This window comes from Sardina pilchardus, chromosome 7 (assembly GCF_963854185.1).
Source record: "Sardina pilchardus chromosome 7, fSarPil1.1, whole genome shotgun sequence".
Classification (NCBI taxonomy): Eukaryota; Metazoa; Chordata; class Actinopteri; order Clupeiformes; family Clupeidae; genus Sardina; species Sardina pilchardus.
In genome coordinates this window covers 22,061,813-22,080,251 of record NC_085000.1, presented here as the reverse complement: position 1 = coordinate 22,080,251, position 18,439 = coordinate 22,061,813, and the positions used below count along the sequence as shown (strand labels likewise).

The following is an 18,439-nucleotide window of genomic DNA, read 5'->3' as shown; positions in this document are numbered from 1 at the left end:
GCCTGCTACTACATAAATACTGTGCTGTGATCACCTGTTTGTTACATATCAAAAAAGCTCACAGAATTCTATGGTCATTTTTTTAAACCGGAAACTAGCTTTTCAGAGGGCAGTAGGAGGTCGCAGTGGCAACTGGGACGGTGGCGGACTGTATTAATGTCTGCCTACTCGTAGGAAAGGTGCGTGTCCCCTGTGTCCGCTTCGGTCGCCCGGTTAGGAATGCGTTTATCGGAGATAACGCTAGCTTGAACATCAAGAAAGAAACACCAGAATCCGGATTGGTGACTTGGCTTTTCATTTTGTTTCATTTTGCGGTATTAGAATCTACACGTTCGAGTTTGGCTCATTTTTGTCGATGTATGCTAGCTAGCTAGCTAGCCAAGATAGCTAAATTGGTAGCCCAGACTATTAGCTAGCTAGCTAGCTAGCTAACCTGTTAGCTGATTTAGTCGCAACAGTCAGAATAAATCGACTATTAGTTAGGTAACGGCAACTATTTCACGGTAGCTGGTGGGAATTGGGGTGACACGCGGGGGTTGGGAGAGAACGACGGAGGCGGCGTGAGCCAGGAGCGGCCGATGAGTTCAGACCAGGGCGGAGTGCCGCAGCTGCAGGAGGAGGCTGAGCCGGGATCCAAAACCCGTGGAGAGGACGAGACGGTACTTGGGACTGGTGGAGATTCGGGCGGCATGGTGAGTATGGGCCTGTCACTGCACGACACAATTCCAATGTTCAGTCGACATTTCGATGGCAGTTTTGAGCCGACTGTCAACTATCCTTTTGGAAGTATGGTCGTAGTCGATGACTGCAGGTTGGGCCACATTTTTTAACGTTAGGCTAACGTTTGCTGCCTTGGTTCTAGCCATATTTAGTTAGCCAATGTGGGGTTGCCTTGGCAATCTTGTTGCTTGACTTACGTTAGCCAACGTTAACGTAAGCTGGTAGTGGATGACAAGTCTGATGTAACCTCTAAGTCCGAATCAAGGGTCCATTTTTGCAAAGTAACGATTTATGTAGCTGATTGCATTTTAGATTTGATTTAATATAAATGGTTAGGATGTTTCTGTAACGTATACTTGACGTCGTTGTAGCCACTCGTGTTACCAGGCAGCTGACTTGTCAGCTCTTTAAGCTACGTTACGCTGCAAGGTAAGGCCAGTTAGCCAGCTATATCTGCTTTGTCAGTGACGGCTTAGCAAGGAGCTACTTGACGTTATTGTAGTCACCGCGAAGGAGATTAAGCACTTTACTCGTGATGTGGGAATGTAAGAATTTAGCTATCCATGTGTAAACAAATCACACTTTGATTGCATTGCGTTACCGTCCGTCTGGCGTTGATCAAGAGAACGTTCGAGGCCTGCGTGTGTCGTTAATGTTACAGCTGTCAGACGATACAGTGATCACTGGTCGTCTGTATTAGCAGTAAATTGTGTCGTTGTTGATGGTTAACGTAATAGTTGGATTTCGGGCAGTAACTTTGACTTTATTATAATATTGTAAGACTCGATTCCTCTTCCGAATGCGATATTAGTCGCCGTTGCAACGTGTCGCCATACTTTAAACTCACCACCACGTTGACATTAGCATTAGAATCCGTTTGTGGGAAAGTTGATAGATTACTGAGCGCCTGTATGGATTGTGGTAGCAGCTAATGGCTTATTACGCTTGCCGTTCTTTCGAGTTACGGGCCTGAATCATTCTGTAGCAGGTGGTCATTGACAATGGCGCCCCTTATGGCATGTGCTCCACCACGGCTAGTGACAGACTCGTCATATGGTATAGGTCTCATGACATGCAGCACCCGAAAGTCAAAGTTCTGTTCTGCCTCTGCTGTGGGTACAAGCAGAGTTGAAACCATATTTCATTTGTAAAATTAAAGAGCTGCAATTTAAACCTCCCCTTGTTCAAGCTGCCGGGTTGTCCATCGTCGGCACTTGAATTATTATCGTTGACCAATAAGTGTTATTTAAAGTAGATGATGTAAACAAACGTTTCACAAGAATTGACAGAGTCCTGGATACCTTGGCAGAATCTATAATAAAACCTTATTAACAGGTCAATGTACCACTAACCATGTGGCGTTAGTGTGTAATTTAGTGCTATTTCTACTGGGTTTAGACGAGTTTGGGTGAGACTCAACTGTATTGATTGACAGTACCCTTGACCAACAGCAAGGTTCTTGGCGGTTTGCTTTTACGGAAGACATCGAGTGGTTGGTAAAATGTGCTGCAAGTGTGAGAGGGGTAGGCGGAGTTCATCTTTCACAGAGCGAATGGTTGAAGGTCGTGAAAACGCGTGCTGGAAGTAACTTGAGCTGGATACTGTCCAACTCTGAGCGCTTCCTTTCAGCGGCAAAACTGTCTTAAATGGTCACCACATCGTGAATTTGAAGAATTCCACAGTTCATTGAGTGAACGAGACCCCTTAAAATGCTTTTGTTCATCGAGGTAAGCTTGAGCTGGTGCAGTTGACTTGTTAGCAAACTTAGCTGCATGCATCGCGGACAATCGGTGAAGACCATGTGAGAGCCTGCTAATGTTAGCTTATGTAGCTTGCTAGCGCATCGAAGGCCTCATGGCTGTACATATTTAACGTTAGCGGTTAGCACAAAATAATTTGTATTGTCTGGATGCATTGTACTTGGGTCACAACCAAAGAAATTGAACGACCTGTTTGTTTTGATGGCGCACTACTGTACGTGTCACAGTTTGAGCCAGAGTTAATCCATTAACTTTGCCGAAGGTTTTGTTTGTCATTTGGTTTTGTGTTGCTAACCTAACTTCACGTTACCCATTGAAAGCCGGCGTGTTCTTTCCATCATGAATACATCGGAGGTTCACATTTCTTTTAAATTGTAGGCAACGAATTATTTTTTGTCAGGATTTGCGTACTTTTTTCACCTTCATGTTTTGTTATTAACTTGAACTGTGCGCTATTATTTTACTGCAACTAGCAGAACGATTACGTAACAGGTCGCACACATTGGCTTAGCTGAATTGTGATCTTGAACTTTTAACTTGGAGACTTTGCTAACTGCATAAATCAAACTATTCTGTATGCACGATCTGTTCAAGAAAAAATGGTTATTGGTATTCAATAATTACAATGTTAACACATTCTCTGTAAATGCAACTTAGCTGAAATTAAGGAAGAAATGGGCTCTGCTGCATCGAAGTGAAACGATGAAGAACATGTTGTAATGTTTGCCTCAGGTGACCTCTAAGGGTGCCGGTCTGAACCCGAATGCCAAGGTGTGGCAGGAGATGCCTACTGTCCCCAGTGAGGCCCCTGCAGATGGAACAGAGGGCTCCCCCTGGTCCCAGACCAACATCCCAGAGGGTATGCAAGTTCATTGTGTTTATGATACAGGGGAAGTTTTTATTCAGATCTGCTGGAATGAACATGATCACATGGAAAATCATGGATTATTGTAAATATCTGGATGTGTAATATAATTTCCTTTATTTTAGATGCAAATCAGCCATTTTTAGAAGACTGTAAAAGTAGAGGTCATGTTAGTTTCTCTTTTTGTGCTCTTGGGCTGAGTTAAATGGCTTGTTTTGCCTCAAACTTGTGATCTGCAGGTTATCCTGACACCTCCGGATGTAAAGCGTACACAACAGGATTTCCAAGCCTGGAGGACGCCACCTCTTCGGGGGCGGCCGAGGGTACTGCAAATGGTATGGATCCCCCTGACTTAGAGTTCCCCCTCTGTGAGCCGCCAACAGGAATTGATGGTCAGTTAAGCTTCGCTTCTGTTTTTTGTCCTTTGGTAAACCAATATAATTACAACTTTTCATCCATAACTGCTTGATGACCAACACTTGAGGTTTTTTTTTGTTGTTGATCATATTTGTGTTGTCAATTTGTTTCAGTTGATTCTACCCTGACAATGGAGCAGCCAATCTCTGCTGAGAGTTTACGGGAGTCTCTCAAGAAGGAGCTGGAGTTTTGCTTCTCCAGGTCAGGCCCTAGACAAGATTAATGCACTTTGAATGGGCATGGACAAGTTTCTCTAGGTAGAGATTTGTTGTGTTCATCTTATCAGTTTTGTCTTTTATTGTCACCACAGGGAAAATCTGTCCAAGGACCTGTACCTCATGTCACAGATGGACAGTGACCAGTTTGTTCCCATCTGGACCATCGCCAGCATGGAGGGCATAAAGGTCCTGACCACCGACATGGACCTTATTCTGGATGTGCTTAGATGTGAGTAGATACAACACCCTAGACACTTATAGCCAAACTTCTTACCTAATATGGCAGCATCAACACCATCCCTGTTCAAGCATGCTGTTCAAGGTTGTTTCTTTTTCCATTCCTGTAGTCTGTTTGATGTAGGGTTTGTTTAATATTCATATTTTCATACACTGGCTGAATATTTGAATGTAGTCTGGGTGCAAGCTGTGGGTATTATGCATAATGCCAACACGCACGCATCTCTGATTAGCTGCCTTTTTATGCATTACTGATACGTGGATGCTCTTGTATGTCCAGCATCTCCAATGGTACAAGTGGACGAGAAAGGGGAGAAAGTTCGGCCCAATCACAAGCGCTGCATCATCATCCTGAGGGAGGTCCCGGAGTCTACGCCTGTGGAGGTGAGGCCAGCTCCTGCAGGAAGCACCAGGACAGAAGCCCAGTGTTGGTCCTCCATGATAAGCTGACTTTTGTTTACCATCTTCTCCATCCTCAGGAAGTGGAGGCCCTCTTTAAGAACGACAACTGTCCGCAAGTTATCAGCGTGGAGTTTGCGCACAACAATAACTGGTACATTACATTCCAATCGGACACGGATGCTCAACAGGTGGGTGTATGGAGTGATGTATTCTCCTTGTTGAGGTTTTGCTTTTTTTTTTGGCTGTCTATCTTATCAAGTAAGGGTATTCAATGCCTTTTGTTTGTCTTGTTCAGGCGTACAGATATTTAAGGGAAGAAGTGAAAACATTTCAGGGAAAACCAATCATGGTAAGTTGATTTTCAACAATCATCATAATCTGTGTCAAAACTTTTTTGTTTCTGCTTTTTAAAAACCTCTCTGACCGCCCTCTAACGCCCCGTGACTCCCTCTTCCAGGCCAGAATAAAAGCTATCAACACGTTCTTTGCGAAGAATGGCTACCGTAGCCTGGACTGCAGTGTGTACTCACAGCAGACCCAGACCCAGTCCCAGTACAGCTCGCCCCTCTTCATGCAACACGTCTACAGTCCCCAGCAGCAGTACCTGCCCTACAATATCATGCCTCCTACCTGGACACCGTCGCCCACGCCGTACTTCGAGACCCCTCTGGTGTGTACATCAGTCTGTGTGTGTGTGTGTTGTGGGACGTGCCGTGTGTGTGTGTGTGTGTTTGGGTGTTAGTGTGGTTGCTAAGACCTGGTTTATATACTCCTCTGCACAGGGCAGTACATCCTCATGAGCTCTGTAAATCCTCTCTCTCCACCACAGGCCCCATTTCCCAACAGTAGCTTTGTGAATGGTTTTAGCTCGCCCGCACACTATAAGACTGGCTCCAACTCGCTCAACCTCGGCCGCCCCTTCAGCCGGAACCGGTAGGACTTTTTGCATGTTTATTTTCTGATTCGAAGTCGACTCTCACCTTAAACTGTTATCTTGCTTTTCAGGGCGATTCATTAGCTTACGATATGATAAAGCTGATTAATAATCTTAAAACGTATTCTTAAACCGCCCTTGATGGCACGAGTGTATATCTGTTTGTAATCGTGTTTGACTGCAAGGATTGAATTGGAAGGTAGTAGAGTGTACAAATCAACAAGGAAGTGAAATAAGAGTAAATGTTGACAAGGGTGTAAAACACAGCTTCATATTTCAAGTGTGCAGATTACAGTGTGATTCTAAAAAGTAAATAATTGATTTAGGTAAGTCGTGTCTCCCCTCATGCTGGTGTTCTTGCTGTCCCCACAGTGTCCCCCTCTATTCCAGAAAGAATGTAATAAATGCCTTCAGGTACACCTGTTCAACTCTTTCGAGCCTCATCATAGTCGAATGACATCCCTTCTCTCTCATTCAAGCTTCAGATACATAACCAAACATTAATCAGGGTTCTGCCAGTCTCACTGGCTCCACCCCCTGCCATTTTCTTTTCTTTTCTTTGATTTTTGGTGATAAATCCAGTTACAGCCGTGCGATTTTTTGGCGAAATCGCCATGTATGTTGCTGATAACGTATGAGGCTTGACAATGCTGGGACTTTATCACTGCTAACCACCCCATTATTATGTGATGTTGGGTTTACAGTGTTGGATCATTCTGTTTGTGCTTCTCACAGTATTCAAGCTAACTAACCTAAGCATGAATTAAGACTAAATTTTCTGATTCGATATCCAAATTTTCCCCCTAATTGGTGTTGTTGGCAGTATGTCCATTTTGGAGCAAACCAGCTAGTCTTTATTTGAAGTATAAATCAACACGACAGAGTACCGGAAAATATTTTCAACCCAACATTCTTGATCTGTGTCACTGGTTGGTCATGTACACATTTTTTTTTGTTCCATCATTGCATGCAGCCCATGTTGACCTGGTCTAGTGGATAGGAAGTTAGTCAACAATATGTACCATCACCGTTTCCCCCATTTTGACATAAAGCTTCTGGCTTCATTGCTAAGTTTTAATTTTGTGCCCGGCTCATCCCGACTCCCTTGTGTTGCGCTCCCCCACAGGAACCATGTGAAGCCTCAGTCAAGGGCCAGCGACGGAACCCCCTCTCCTGTGGCTCCCGTCCCATTGGTGGATGGCCTCACGGGCCTGCGCAGCCCCCAGCCCCCCACCAGCAGCGGCCCTGCGCTAGGCACCGCCGAGCTCAGTCCCTCCTTCGCCCATCTGAGCGCGTCCGAGCCCTCCGACGACAACGGCATGGCCAATCGCGGAAGGTCAGTGAGAATCGCTTGTTCCTCGTGTTTGTCCACCTTCGAGTCACCTTGCTTGCGTTTCAGTGGCTGTTTATCTACCAGCTGTAGTGCAAGCTTATCTGGGAAGGGAATATCTGAAAGGTGTTGAGTTGCCCAGAGGCAGCTTTGACACCATCAGGCCTGGTGATGAGAAACTCACGCGCATAGAGGGCCCCCTGGGCGTTGGGGGGCAGAGCGGCTTCTGCTGGTTCTTTCTTTTCTCTCTCTCTCTCTTTCTTCTCCCCTTTCTCTGCTCCTTCTCTTCTTCCCTCACGTCTCTCCCCACAGAAGTCAGGATGCTCCTCGTGTCCAGACCCAATGAGCGTTAAGATTATGAGAGCTGAAGGCCAGACACAGACAGGGGGGACCTAGATTGTAGAGCTGACCGTGTTGTAGTAGCTGTCGAACATTTTACTAACCCCTCCCCCCTCACCACATGGTTTACAGGCGGAGTACATACAGAGGGAACCGCAGGAGGAGAGAGGACGAGCGCACCACGGTACGTGTTGGCGCCATGTGTGGTCGGATCTGTCCTGTTTCGTCCAGATAATGTATAGTACACGTATTGTTTGTGTTGATGTAACGTGTCCTTTTGCCCCCTCCCCGCAGCGGCCAGTTCCTCTCGCAGAGGTCAAGGTCCCTCAGCCCAAGTTTGACCTGGCTGCCTCCAACTTCCCCCCTCTGCCTGGCTGCGTGGTGAGCACGCAGGGCGAGCCCGTGCTGGAGAACCGCATGTCTGACGTGGTGCGGGGCATCAACAGGGACAAGGTCAGCCCAGCACGCCCACAGAAAGCACACCCAGTCATTTGTTTTTTAAAAAAGATATCCACGTTTGTCCATAATATATTTTCTTATTTCATTTTCTTTTTTTTTCTTTTCATTTTCGCCTATTGGCATATTACTTGTACTTTTATATTACTAAGATACTTATATTACTTTTTTTTCTCCTATTGGCATATTGCTCATTACATAATTCTGTCTACCTTTAGGCTATAGAATCAAAAGGAAGGAATAGGGGGTTGGTGTTCAGTCACACAGTAATAAGTCATTTGTGGGTGTCATTTGTCGCAGCAGCAGCAGCAACAACCGCAACCACAGCAACAACAGCAGCAGCAGCAATCAGATGCCAGCAAAGACGGAGCCGCAAGTCATCCCCCAGCCCCAGAGGACAGCGTCAGCACCATCAGGCCCGTCCAGCCTGCAAGCAAAACCACTTCTCACACCTTGGAGTCTACCATTACCAGGTACAAAGCCTTGTCACCTAAACAGTGAAGCCAGTGTGTGTGTGTGTGAAAGGGTGGTTTTTTTTGGGAGGGGTGGGGGTATGTGCCGAAGCTTTTGTTTCTCCGACAGTCAAAAGACCGAAGGAGCTGGAAGTGAAGTGGGCGCTCCTGCTGAAGCACTTCCACCTGTCTCTGTCAGCAATGCTCAGGTTTCCCATTGTTGCTCTGCCTCTCCTCCCCCTTCCCCTTCCCCTCCCTGCTCTCTCAGCAGCAGCATGAGCCACCAGGACAAGAAACAGGAGAAGCCCGAGCTCCCTGTCCAGAAAGAGACACCGGCGCCCACCGCCTCCGCTGCCGCAGTCGTCGTCGCTGCTGCCGCCGCCACTACCCCCGCACCCTCACAGACGCAGGCGGCAGCTGGTTCCAAGCCTCAGCCGAGCGCAGCCCCCGCCCCGGGAACGCCTCAGGCCAGCCCAGCCCCCTCCAGCACCACCACCACCACCACCAACTCCACCCCCGCCATGGTGAGACATCCCACACGCCATGCACCAGACTAGAGAAAGACGGGCTTATATCCCACTTGTCAGTATTTACACCTTTATCGTGTCAACTGAATTGTCTTGTGGCCGACTGCCACTTGTTGCTTAACTATGTGGGCGGTCTTTAAAGATAAAAGGCTGCAGTTGAGTAACGTCGTCAGGCCTGGTGATGAGAAACTTATGCGCATAGAGGGCGCCCTGGAAGGGGGAGGTGAAGGGGCCTGTGCTGGTTCCACCTTCTCTCTCTCTCTCTCTCTCTCTCTCGTTTCTACACCCTTTCCCTCAACCTATTTCTCTGCTCTGTCCCCAGACAAGTCATGAGCCTCCTCTAGTACAGACCCAATGAGCGCTAAGATTATGAGATCTGAAGGCCTTAGTTACAGTGAGATAAGGGAAAACATGAGCAGTGATGAGTTTGATCTTTTCATGACTTCTGACTCCTAACACCCCGTTGTCTATCTCATTTCCCCTGCCAGGAGCCCCGCAAGTTGAGCTATGCGGAGGTGTGCCAGCGCCCCCCCAAGGACCCGCCACCCACACCGGCTCCCTCCGCAGCCGCCGGCACCGCCGCCACCACTCCACCGGCCTCCCAGCCTTTGCGTGAGCTGCGCGTCAACAAGGGCGAGGAGCCGGCCAGCGGGCCACACAGTCCCTCGGACAAGCCCGAGCGGCCCCAGGAGCGAGGGGCCGAGGGCAAGGGCCGCGAGGGACGCCCTCCCCGTGACGGCCAGGGCTATTACCGCAACAACGGCCCTCCCAGGGCCGGCACGGGTGGCCTCAAGCTCCGGGAGCAGCAGCGCCGCCCCCCCTTTGGCCGACGCAACTCCCCACAAGGAGGGCCCAGACACACGGGCAAAGAGCAGAACATCCCTCCCATATCGCCAAAGTAAAGACTTGCAGAGAAAACAAAAATGAATTCAGTACAAATGTATGAATATATACACGCATATATAAAATATATAAATAAATATATATATATATATATAAATATATATAAACAAAAGAGATGACGTAAGATATAAAAGCAACAACCTAAATGGTAGCCACCTCTCCTGCCTGGGGCATGTCTAGAGGAAAGTCTCATGAAATGACTTTGCAGACTGGGACATCCAGGAAAAATGGGCATAAAAAAAACAAACAATCGTAAAGCAGGGCAAACGAAAGGGAGTGATCGAATAGGAAAAAGATCCCGTCTTGTCCCGTTAAATTGAAAATGTCCCCCCTTGAGAATGTAAATTTTAGTGCTTTTTTTTCTTTTTTCTTCCCCTCCCTCCTTTTTTCCAAAAAAAGTTGGTCACTCTCTCTCGCCTCATATTTGGCCGAGAGATGGAGCCTTGGGCAGTGAAGAAGCCCATCACGGTCTGTCTATATGAATGACAGTGGTCTGCAATGAACTTATGCACTAAGAAGAAAGGAACAGGCATATATAAATGTCATGTACCTATACAAAGATATCACTTTAACATGCAATGATTCATTCAATCCTTTTTCTTTCTTTTTTTTTAAGAAAAAAAGCTTATTTGCAAATTGCAGGACACTGGGAGTGAGAGTGACTTTTTGCAGTCAGTGTATATGAACTTTGAAGTTGTGTGAAAGGATGTGGTTTTCAGTAGTGTTGCATCATCATCTTGGGACTTAAGTCTCTTATAGGACATGTTTGGTTGAGAATGAATTGTTTGGAAAACAAATTTAGGAGCAGCAGTAATACTTACTGTTGGTCTTTTTTTTCCTTCTATTTTTTTTCATTAGTTTGAGTGACATTGCTATCGATTAATTCTGTATGCTTTCAGAATCAGTGACATGGTGTTGGATAGCTAGAAAACCTTATAAATATTGTACTAAATATTGCAAAATTAAGATTAGTTGGTTATTGAGCCTTGTCAATTTTCTCAAAACTCTTTACAAAGTCAAAGCTTGCCAATAATGCCAACCTGTCACTGGTTCACTGAAGGGTGATTGATCTTTTTTCTTTTGTTTCTTTTCTTTTTTTTTAAAGCTGCAATCTGATTTTAATCAAGCACTGACCCTTGATGCATCACAGATCAGAGCTGGTTACAGAGTCAGTTATACTTTGTCATCTCAGATGTTAGATGTGCATTGATTCCCTCACCCCTTGAACTGATTTTGTACTGTGTGCTCATATTTGTTGATAATCAGTCTGGCTCTATATGTTTACAACATGGTGTTCTCAGTGGGGTGTTTTAAGCAGAGGATGAGAAGGAGTTGGTTGATGCTGATGAAATATCTTTCTCTTTTGTTTTCTTTTTCTTTTGTTCCTTCTTGTGAGTGTAACTCCACATCGAAATGGAGCATTCAGGGTTGATCTACAAATGGAAATTGTCTTTGTTTGATTAACGGCACAGTTTCGATTGTACAGAATAATAGGTCAAGTGTGGTCTCTGCAAATCTGATTAGCGCATGTGTGATTTACTTTCTCCATTTTGTTTTTCTTGCTTACTCAAAGGCCCTTATTGTCTGCTGTCTAATAGAAGGATGAGGATTGCTAAAGGTGGTAACCTGTAACATATTTCCACTTTGCTCGGGTTTGTCGTATGTTTTAAATGAATGTCGTCCCAGGATTAGGTTCTTTAAAGAATCGGTCCATCCGTGATTAGTGTAAGGTCACGATTCCGTTGTCCAAAATCTTTTCCCGAAACGTTCACAAAGTCCGCTGTATTTCCTTGACTGCTAGATTTGAGTGGATGGAGATGGCTCTGTCCAGGAGTGGTATGGTATTCCAGAGGCATGTCGATGCTCCTGAGGTCGTTGGATGGTTGTGGCAGGTGCTTTGTTGGGTGATCTAACTGCAGATCAGTGGGTGTGGGAAGATGAGAAGGAACGCCTGGCGAAAAAAGCAGTTTTGCATTTCTGTTGAGCTTCCAAGGTTTAGGGCTCTGTAGGACATGATATTTTTAACTGGCTATGATGGCTGATCGTTTCAGAACCAGTTTGGACCCGTACTCCCTTCTTTTTGTAACGTAAAAGATATCCTCATGCGGAATGTATCAATGACCATTAATGAAAAAAGTGCTCATCATTGTGTTACCACAGCATTCAAATGGTTGACACTAGCCTATGTCTGATGTTCTTATGACGTGCCAGCTGCCTACAGTCCATAGCTTACCATGTTGAATGTTGGTGAGAGTTGTGAGATCTCAAACAACCAGCGGGCCAATGTGTTCTCCTAAGGTGTTACGTTTTAGGCTTTAGAGCAGTGAACTTTACCAGCTGTAATGAGAAAATGTAGTCACTTGTTTCTTTATCAGCCCTTCCCCCCCCCCCCCCCTTATCACGTAGAGAGTGGTGTGGGAGTGTGACATTGAGACCAGTAAGAGTATGACCTTAACCAGCAAACATGCTTTCGGAACACTGACCTGTAGCCACCACAAATTTATTCTCTCTTTTTTTTTTGTGATGTGAGGATGGAATTGGTGCTGTTTCATCTTGGAAAATCTAGTCTGTTTTGGAAACCAGTATTGCAGTTGGATTTTGTGTTAAGTATTGCATTATTATTATTATTAATATTATTACTATTACTATTATTTTTTTTTCTTTTGATTATTTATTTTAATTCTACTGTGCGAAGCTTCACCCCCTCCCCTCCCCATGCACGCTCAATCCTCATAGGCCCGTTTCCCCAACTGTTGAGAGAAATGGCACTGGGTGAGAGCCACACATCTAATATTTGTATCTTGATTGAGATTTCAGATGAGAATACTTGATGCATTGACTAGGGGTTTTAGTAATGCAGTACAGGAGTAACGAATCACTGGGGCTTTGTTTGTCTGTTTGTTTTTCCATTAATGAATATGAGCAGCTAGTGGTTTAGTGTAATAAAATAAAATGCACTAACTTGTTTAAAAAAAAAAAAAAAAAATCTTACTGTCATGTAATGTGAAATCATTTTAGAAGCATAATGATGTTGATGTTGACAGGCTTGCAAAAATCTACAGGAATAGCATTTTCTCCTTAATGTTGGGTTATTTCTGTTTTCTTGATTTAGGGGTGGGGTGGCAAAGGGAAGAATATATAGCAACGGATTGAAGTGTTTGAGACACTAAATTCTAGCTGTCTGAATAAAATGTCACAAAAAGAAAATAAATTATTTTGTTTTGGCCTTAGAGTACAAGTACTCTTGTTTTTGGTTTGTGTGTGTGTGCGTGTTGTCCATTTGTAATTGTTTTCATATGATTAGATGGTTGAAAATGTTTCTAATTACACTGGCTGGACTTCCCCATTTGCTTTTCAGACACCCATTTTGGTGCAACTTGAGACCTGACATTCTTGTCTATTATTTGATCCAAGTTCATTGGCCTTTTGACCTTAATGTGGTCTTGTTAAATTGATTGGCAAACATAAACTAGGAACAGGAGCTAGGGCGAGTGTGTGTTTCCAGTTGAAGGATTAGAGTTGTCCATGTTTGCTCAAACCAGTGAGGAGGGGCGAAGTGCAGTAGCCTACCATCATCCAGCAAGGCTCCACATGAGATTGTCAGTCATGGGTCCCTTTGAGAAGATCAGGCAGGTTGGTTCCATAATATTAACCAGCAAAAGGCATGCCTGGTTTTTTTTTAAGTAGAGCTTGTGGAGATGAAGATTATTTAAACGTGTACATTTTGAATATCCTCATCTGTAACCTAAAACATAGCTTGTTTGATGTAAAGACTCGTTACATTATTTGTAAAGAGAGATGTATTTGTACAATGAGAAATATCAAAATAAGTAATATGCGTTTCAATGTACGTACTTTAGTGTTTTATTCTTGTATTTATTACAGTACTGTACAGTTACGCGAGTCCAGTGGATCTGAACCCCTACATGGCATTTTCAACAGCCAACTGAGGACTATATTTGGAGATGATTACTGGTATGTGTGGAATGCTTGCAGTGACATTTGGTAACATTGTTAGCCAGCACGCGTGGGCTTCAACTTCAGGCCGGGCGGTAATGAAACAGGTTTGAAAGGTTAATTTTATTACCATCATTGTATGATTGTCGTCCTCGGTTCTCAGGTGTATGTTTTGGCGAATGCACGGTGGCGTGTAATCGTCGCGATGACGTGATGTACATGGCGTCGCTGTGTTTTTGTTGAGCAGTCGAAAGTGTTGCTGCCATAACGTTAGTTAACTAGCTCAGCTGACTGGGTTGCTTCCGTGAGGACGTGAAGGTTTGTTATTGCCGCTGATTGCCGGCAAATTCGTTTTTCTAAAGGGAATAAATGAAATGTAATATTTAAAGCAAGGAATTTAACTGTAAACTATTATTTTGGTGTCAGAAGTGGATCTGTAGCGAGGCCATAGCCACTTGCTTGCTAAGCATTCTTAGCGTGTTAGCTAGCAGCTAAAGGTAAACATGTCACCATAAATGTGGGATAATTTCCATCATTTACACCATATGTGTCTCATGTCTGTATTTTATAGTATGAATACATTTTTCTGCTCGGTTTGTGTGATGTATTTGAAAATACTGAGCATAAACGCGTTGTTAGCATAACTATAGTTAGCATGATGGGATTTGTAGCCAACAAAACTGTTTTGTTTTTGGTTGTCACTTAGCTTCTAGCTAGCTCTCAATTCGCGTGATGGAGTTTGACAGTTGGCATATTATTATGTTCACATCGTACTGTACCAGTTGTTATTAATGTAAACATTTCAGATGATCTCCACAGAGAGCTCATAGTAGGTTCATGTTATTCGCGTACTATTATCACTGTTTGCAGGCTAATGTTGTTCTGCAAACCATAAGGTCCTTCGTGCGTGCCATGTCACCAATTCTGTGTATTTTTATGCAAGACTGACCTCGGGTTGAAATATAGATATCAACGTCCAAATATTCTATAGATTTGTTTTTTTCTTACCGCCTAGGTTTTTTAAATTATTATTTTTAAGATTTTGGATTGTTTACAGAATGTCAAATGTGTCACCGTGTCTGATTAGTTGGCCCCCCATATTGCTATTGCTTGAGAATTCTTGGATAGATATCTTCATAATTGTCTTAAAATGTACCATTCTCAATTCTGGTAATTTTTTTTTAACCACAGTTCGTTTCGAGTGCGGTGTGAAGTCACCCGTCCAGGGTGAGATGTTCTTCCTGTCCAAATGAGCTCAACTATGTGGTACATCATGCAAAGCATTCAAAGTAAATATTCTCTGTCTGAGAGGCTGATAAGGACGATTGCTGCCATCCGCTCATTTCCCCATGACAATGTTGAAGACCTTATACGCAAGGTAAACCTGCTAGTGACTTGTCATTTGCGACTCGGTTGCTATCTGCACACCAACTTACCTGGTGTCTTGCTTGTCTAGGGGGCAGATGTCAACCGAATGCATGGCACTCTGAAGCCTCTTCATTGTGCTTGCATGGTGGCGGACGCTGACTGCGTTGAGCTTTTGCTGGAGAAGGGAGCTGAGGTATGCCACTCTGATAATGTCAACAACAATCAGTAATACAGCACACATGTTGTCTTAAACTTCCTTAATTATCTGTCGATCTAAGCCTTCAGCCTAAGTGTGAATTGGTCCACAGGTAAATGCCTTGGATGGGTATAATCGCACAGCGCTGCATTACGCCGCAGAGAAGGACGAGAGCTGTGTGGAGCTACTACTGGAGTACGGTGCCCAGCCTAACGCACTGGATGGCAACAAGGATACGCCCCTACACTGGGCTGCCTTCAAGGACAACCCAGAGTGTGTGCGGGCCCTGCTGGAGAGCGGCGCCTGCCCCAACGCCCGCGACTACAACAGCGACACGCCGCTCAGCTGGGCCGCCATGAAGGGCAACCTGGAGAGCGTGCGCGTGCTGCTGGAGTACGGCGCCCAGGTGCACGTCACCAACCTGAAGGGCCAGACTCCCATCTCGCGGCTGGTGGCCCTGCTGGCGCGCGGCCTGGGCACGGAGCAGGAGGAGGAGTGCCTGGACCTGCTGTGCCGGGCCGCCGGCCTCTTCCAGATCCGCCGCGCCGACGGCTCGTTGCCCCGCGAGCTCACCAAGGATCCCCAGCTGCTGGCCCGCCTCACCGGCATGGTGTCCCAGCCACCGAGCCTGCGGGCGCTGGCCCGCTGCGCCGTCCGCCAGAGTCTGGGCGTGCAGTACCTGCCTACAGCTGTCAAGCAACTCCCACTACCTGAGTCTGTCAAAGAGTATGTACTGCTCAGAGACTGACAGCCCACAGGCTTGCTCAGGAATAAGCAGTACAGTAGAAATAGCAGTGCAGTGAGTGGGGGAGAGAGACTGCTTATAGTACAGTGTAAAGGAGCTATTGGTTGTATTTATACAATACTGAAAAAGAAGTCTATTGTTCATTCTGTTGAAATGGTGTGATGGCAAGTGTCTGTGTCTAGTCAGATGTTGTATGCGCCTACAAGGTGAGTGACTCAAGTGCTTCCAACTCTCTTCTCCTGATCTCAGTATGTGATCCTGCATCGATATGGATGCAGTCATGAGAAAGATATTTAAAGGTATGCACATTTATTTTTGAAGAATAGCAATTTGTTATCTGATATAATCAAATGTTCATGGATACATAGGAAAATTGTCTTTTTAGCTAAATTTGGATTATCCCTCTCCCAAAAATTATTTTTAGTATATGTGCTGCCGAAGAGCGCACCCAATAATTATCATTTTAAGTGGCACAGACGGCTCCTCTATTTCAGAAAGAATTTCTATGTTATAGCACTTGAAGTTATTACTTGCGAATGCTCGTAATTCATATGTTGCTGTGTATATATATCGCAGATCATGGAAGATGGTCAATTTTTTGGTCAGGTAATTATTCTTTAAGCATGCGTGCAGTCTTTTAAATTTAAATAAATTGTATTATTTTCTGTGACATATTTTAGTAATGTTAATACATTTTTTGTTTCCTCTGGTGCTCATAGGAATAATGATAACAATGTTGTCACAATGTAAAAAAATATCTTCTCTGCAAAACATGTATCGTTTTGACTACTTATTTCCTACTGTGTTCTCAAACAGTTTATTGGATATCTTAAATGGATGAATGTGAGATTGGAAGAATGGCATGGTTTTTGAATAATCTTAAATAATCTTAACTGTCTGAAATGTAGCTTCATCTTTGGTATCTGGCCTAAAGTATTCTCTGTTGCTTTTTCTTTGTTTCTTTGCTGCTACTTTCTTTTCATTTGCAGTAACTGTTGACATGTTATGTTTGGACAAGAACTTAACTCAAGCATATAAAATTACTTCATGGTAAATTCAGCTAAGAAGAAATTAGTCAAATGTACAGTCAACCGAAAAGTGCATTCTTCTTTTGTTATACTGAAAGTAAAAGTCTTTCCACTTGTCATAATCAATGCACCTGAGTTTGTCTTTTTTCTTAGTCATAGTATTGCATTACATGTATATAATATGATGTACTCCCATACCAACTTCTCTAGTTAGTATACCCTTCGACATTGTTAGAAGTGTGTTGACAAAAACCTGACCATGCTGGATAGAAATGTTACAAATGGCCTGTACGTTTGTGCTCTCTATACTCACTACCTGGCTTGGTCCAGCAGATGTCTCCGTCCTACAACAAAGTCACCCTCTATTTCCAGTGCTGAAGAGGTAAGTGGCTAGCTTGTGGTTTGTTTTATATGAAGTAAGTAACACTGCCAATTATTTTTTCTCATCCAATGCCAGCATTGATGTTTTACTCAGATGTGACAAATATTTCTTCTGACCATGATTTGTTGAAGGTCTGTGTCCTCACATGATAAGAGAAAATAATGCTATCAATGTCATGGATATGCTATGACTTGTTATAGTGTTAAGCAGTTATCTTTCCTGGATCTTTTAAAAAAAATGCCTTCGGCTCTATGGCAACTTTTTTTTAAGAGACACAAAGCCCTCAAAATGTAATAAAGATGATGACTTGCTGACTGTTATGGTTTATGGTTATGGTTATGGCTTTTGTCCAAAGCGACTTACAAATAAAAACAATACAATAGTTAAAAATGAACTGTGAACAGCTTCAAAATGTTGGCAAGACTACATTAAGGAAAATAGCAATAATAAACAATAATGTTAACACAATGATCAATATCCTAATGAAAATAAACAAATACCATAATATACCAACCATAACTAAAGAACCGCTCAATTAAGTGTATGCTGAACAGATATGTCTCTAGAGCCCTCTTGAAAGACCCAAAACTATCACAGGAACCGAAAGCACTGGGTAACTCATTCCACCAGCAAGGAACCTCTGAGGAAAGAGTCTTGAATATTACCTAGCGTTTATGGCTGGTCGACACAACACTCATTAGAAGACCGCAGTGGATGGTTGGGGATGTTAAGCTGGATCACAGAATTGACATAACAGGGAGCAGATCCAGTAAGTGTCCTGTAGACCAGGGTAAGATATTTACATTTTATTCTGGTATTGAGTAACTAGGAGAGGATATTAACTCAGATCAGCTCTTTGTTCAGTTATTGTGTATATTTATGGCCCATGCTGGCATCTCAAGCACAGGACGTCCCTTTTCGAAGGAATAAAAAAAGCAGTCGGGACCTCAGGAAGGAAACTAAAGCAGAACCATGAATTCCCCTGCTGTGTACACCTACTCAAATGTTGCGTGCACACCTTTTCCTCTGTGACACACTTGTAAAATGTTTCATGAAAAATGCACAGGACAACTCTAATTATTAATGAATTATTGAGTGCTTCTATCTGTTTAATAGTCTGCTCGCCATCTATCCAGTTTGTGGGTAAATGATTGCAACAACTGCCTCTTGTCAAGCTCTCATTCAACACATCGCTCCACATGC

At 44.1% G+C, this 18,439-nt stretch overlaps 2 protein-coding genes across 9 annotated transcripts; both read left to right on the top strand.

Annotated features, from left to right (window-relative positions):
* Positions 1-170: 170 nt before the first annotated feature.
* On the top strand, positions 171-12,792 carry larp4aa (La ribonucleoprotein 4Aa). 6 transcript variants are annotated; one of them, XM_062541291.1, is made up of 17 exons: positions 171-692; positions 3,213-3,339; positions 3,585-3,737; positions 3,876-3,963; positions 4,073-4,209; positions 4,498-4,601; positions 4,697-4,807; positions 4,915-4,968; positions 5,077-5,289; positions 5,449-5,552; positions 5,926-5,967; positions 6,680-6,889; positions 7,355-7,406; positions 7,517-7,675; positions 7,985-8,151; positions 8,399-8,654; positions 9,146-12,792. In XM_062541291.1, the coding sequence occupies exons 1-17, from the start codon at positions 579-581 to the stop codon at positions 9,557-9,559; spliced, it is 2,505 nt and encodes an 834-aa protein (XP_062397275.1). In that variant the 5' UTR covers positions 171-578; the 3' UTR covers positions 9,560-12,792. The 6 variants fall into 6 exon arrangements, with proteins under 6 accessions (XP_062397275.1, XP_062397272.1, XP_062397274.1 ...); XM_062541288.1 differs by having other exon boundaries at positions 7,982-8,151; XM_062541290.1 differs by having other exon boundaries at positions 7,979-8,151; positions 8,402-8,654.
* Positions 12,793-13,096: 304 nt separating this feature from the next.
* On the top strand, positions 13,097-16,980 carry asb8 (ankyrin repeat and SOCS box containing 8). 3 transcript variants are annotated; one of them, XM_062541295.1, is made up of 5 exons: positions 13,097-13,193; positions 13,446-13,535; positions 14,709-14,895; positions 14,974-15,078; positions 15,194-16,980. In XM_062541295.1, the coding sequence occupies exons 3-5, from the start codon at positions 14,767-14,769 to the stop codon at positions 15,827-15,829; spliced, it is 870 nt and encodes a 289-aa protein (XP_062397279.1). In that variant the 5' UTR covers positions 13,097-13,193; positions 13,446-13,535; positions 14,709-14,766; the 3' UTR covers positions 15,830-16,980. The 3 variants fall into 3 exon arrangements, with proteins under 3 accessions (XP_062397279.1, XP_062397280.1, XP_062397278.1); XM_062541296.1 differs by lacking the exon at positions 13,097-13,193 and having other exon boundaries at positions 13,523-13,624; XM_062541294.1 differs by lacking the exons at positions 13,097-13,193; positions 13,446-13,535 and adding an exon at positions 13,680-13,835.
* The last annotated feature ends 1,459 nt before the right edge of the window (positions 16,981-18,439 follow it).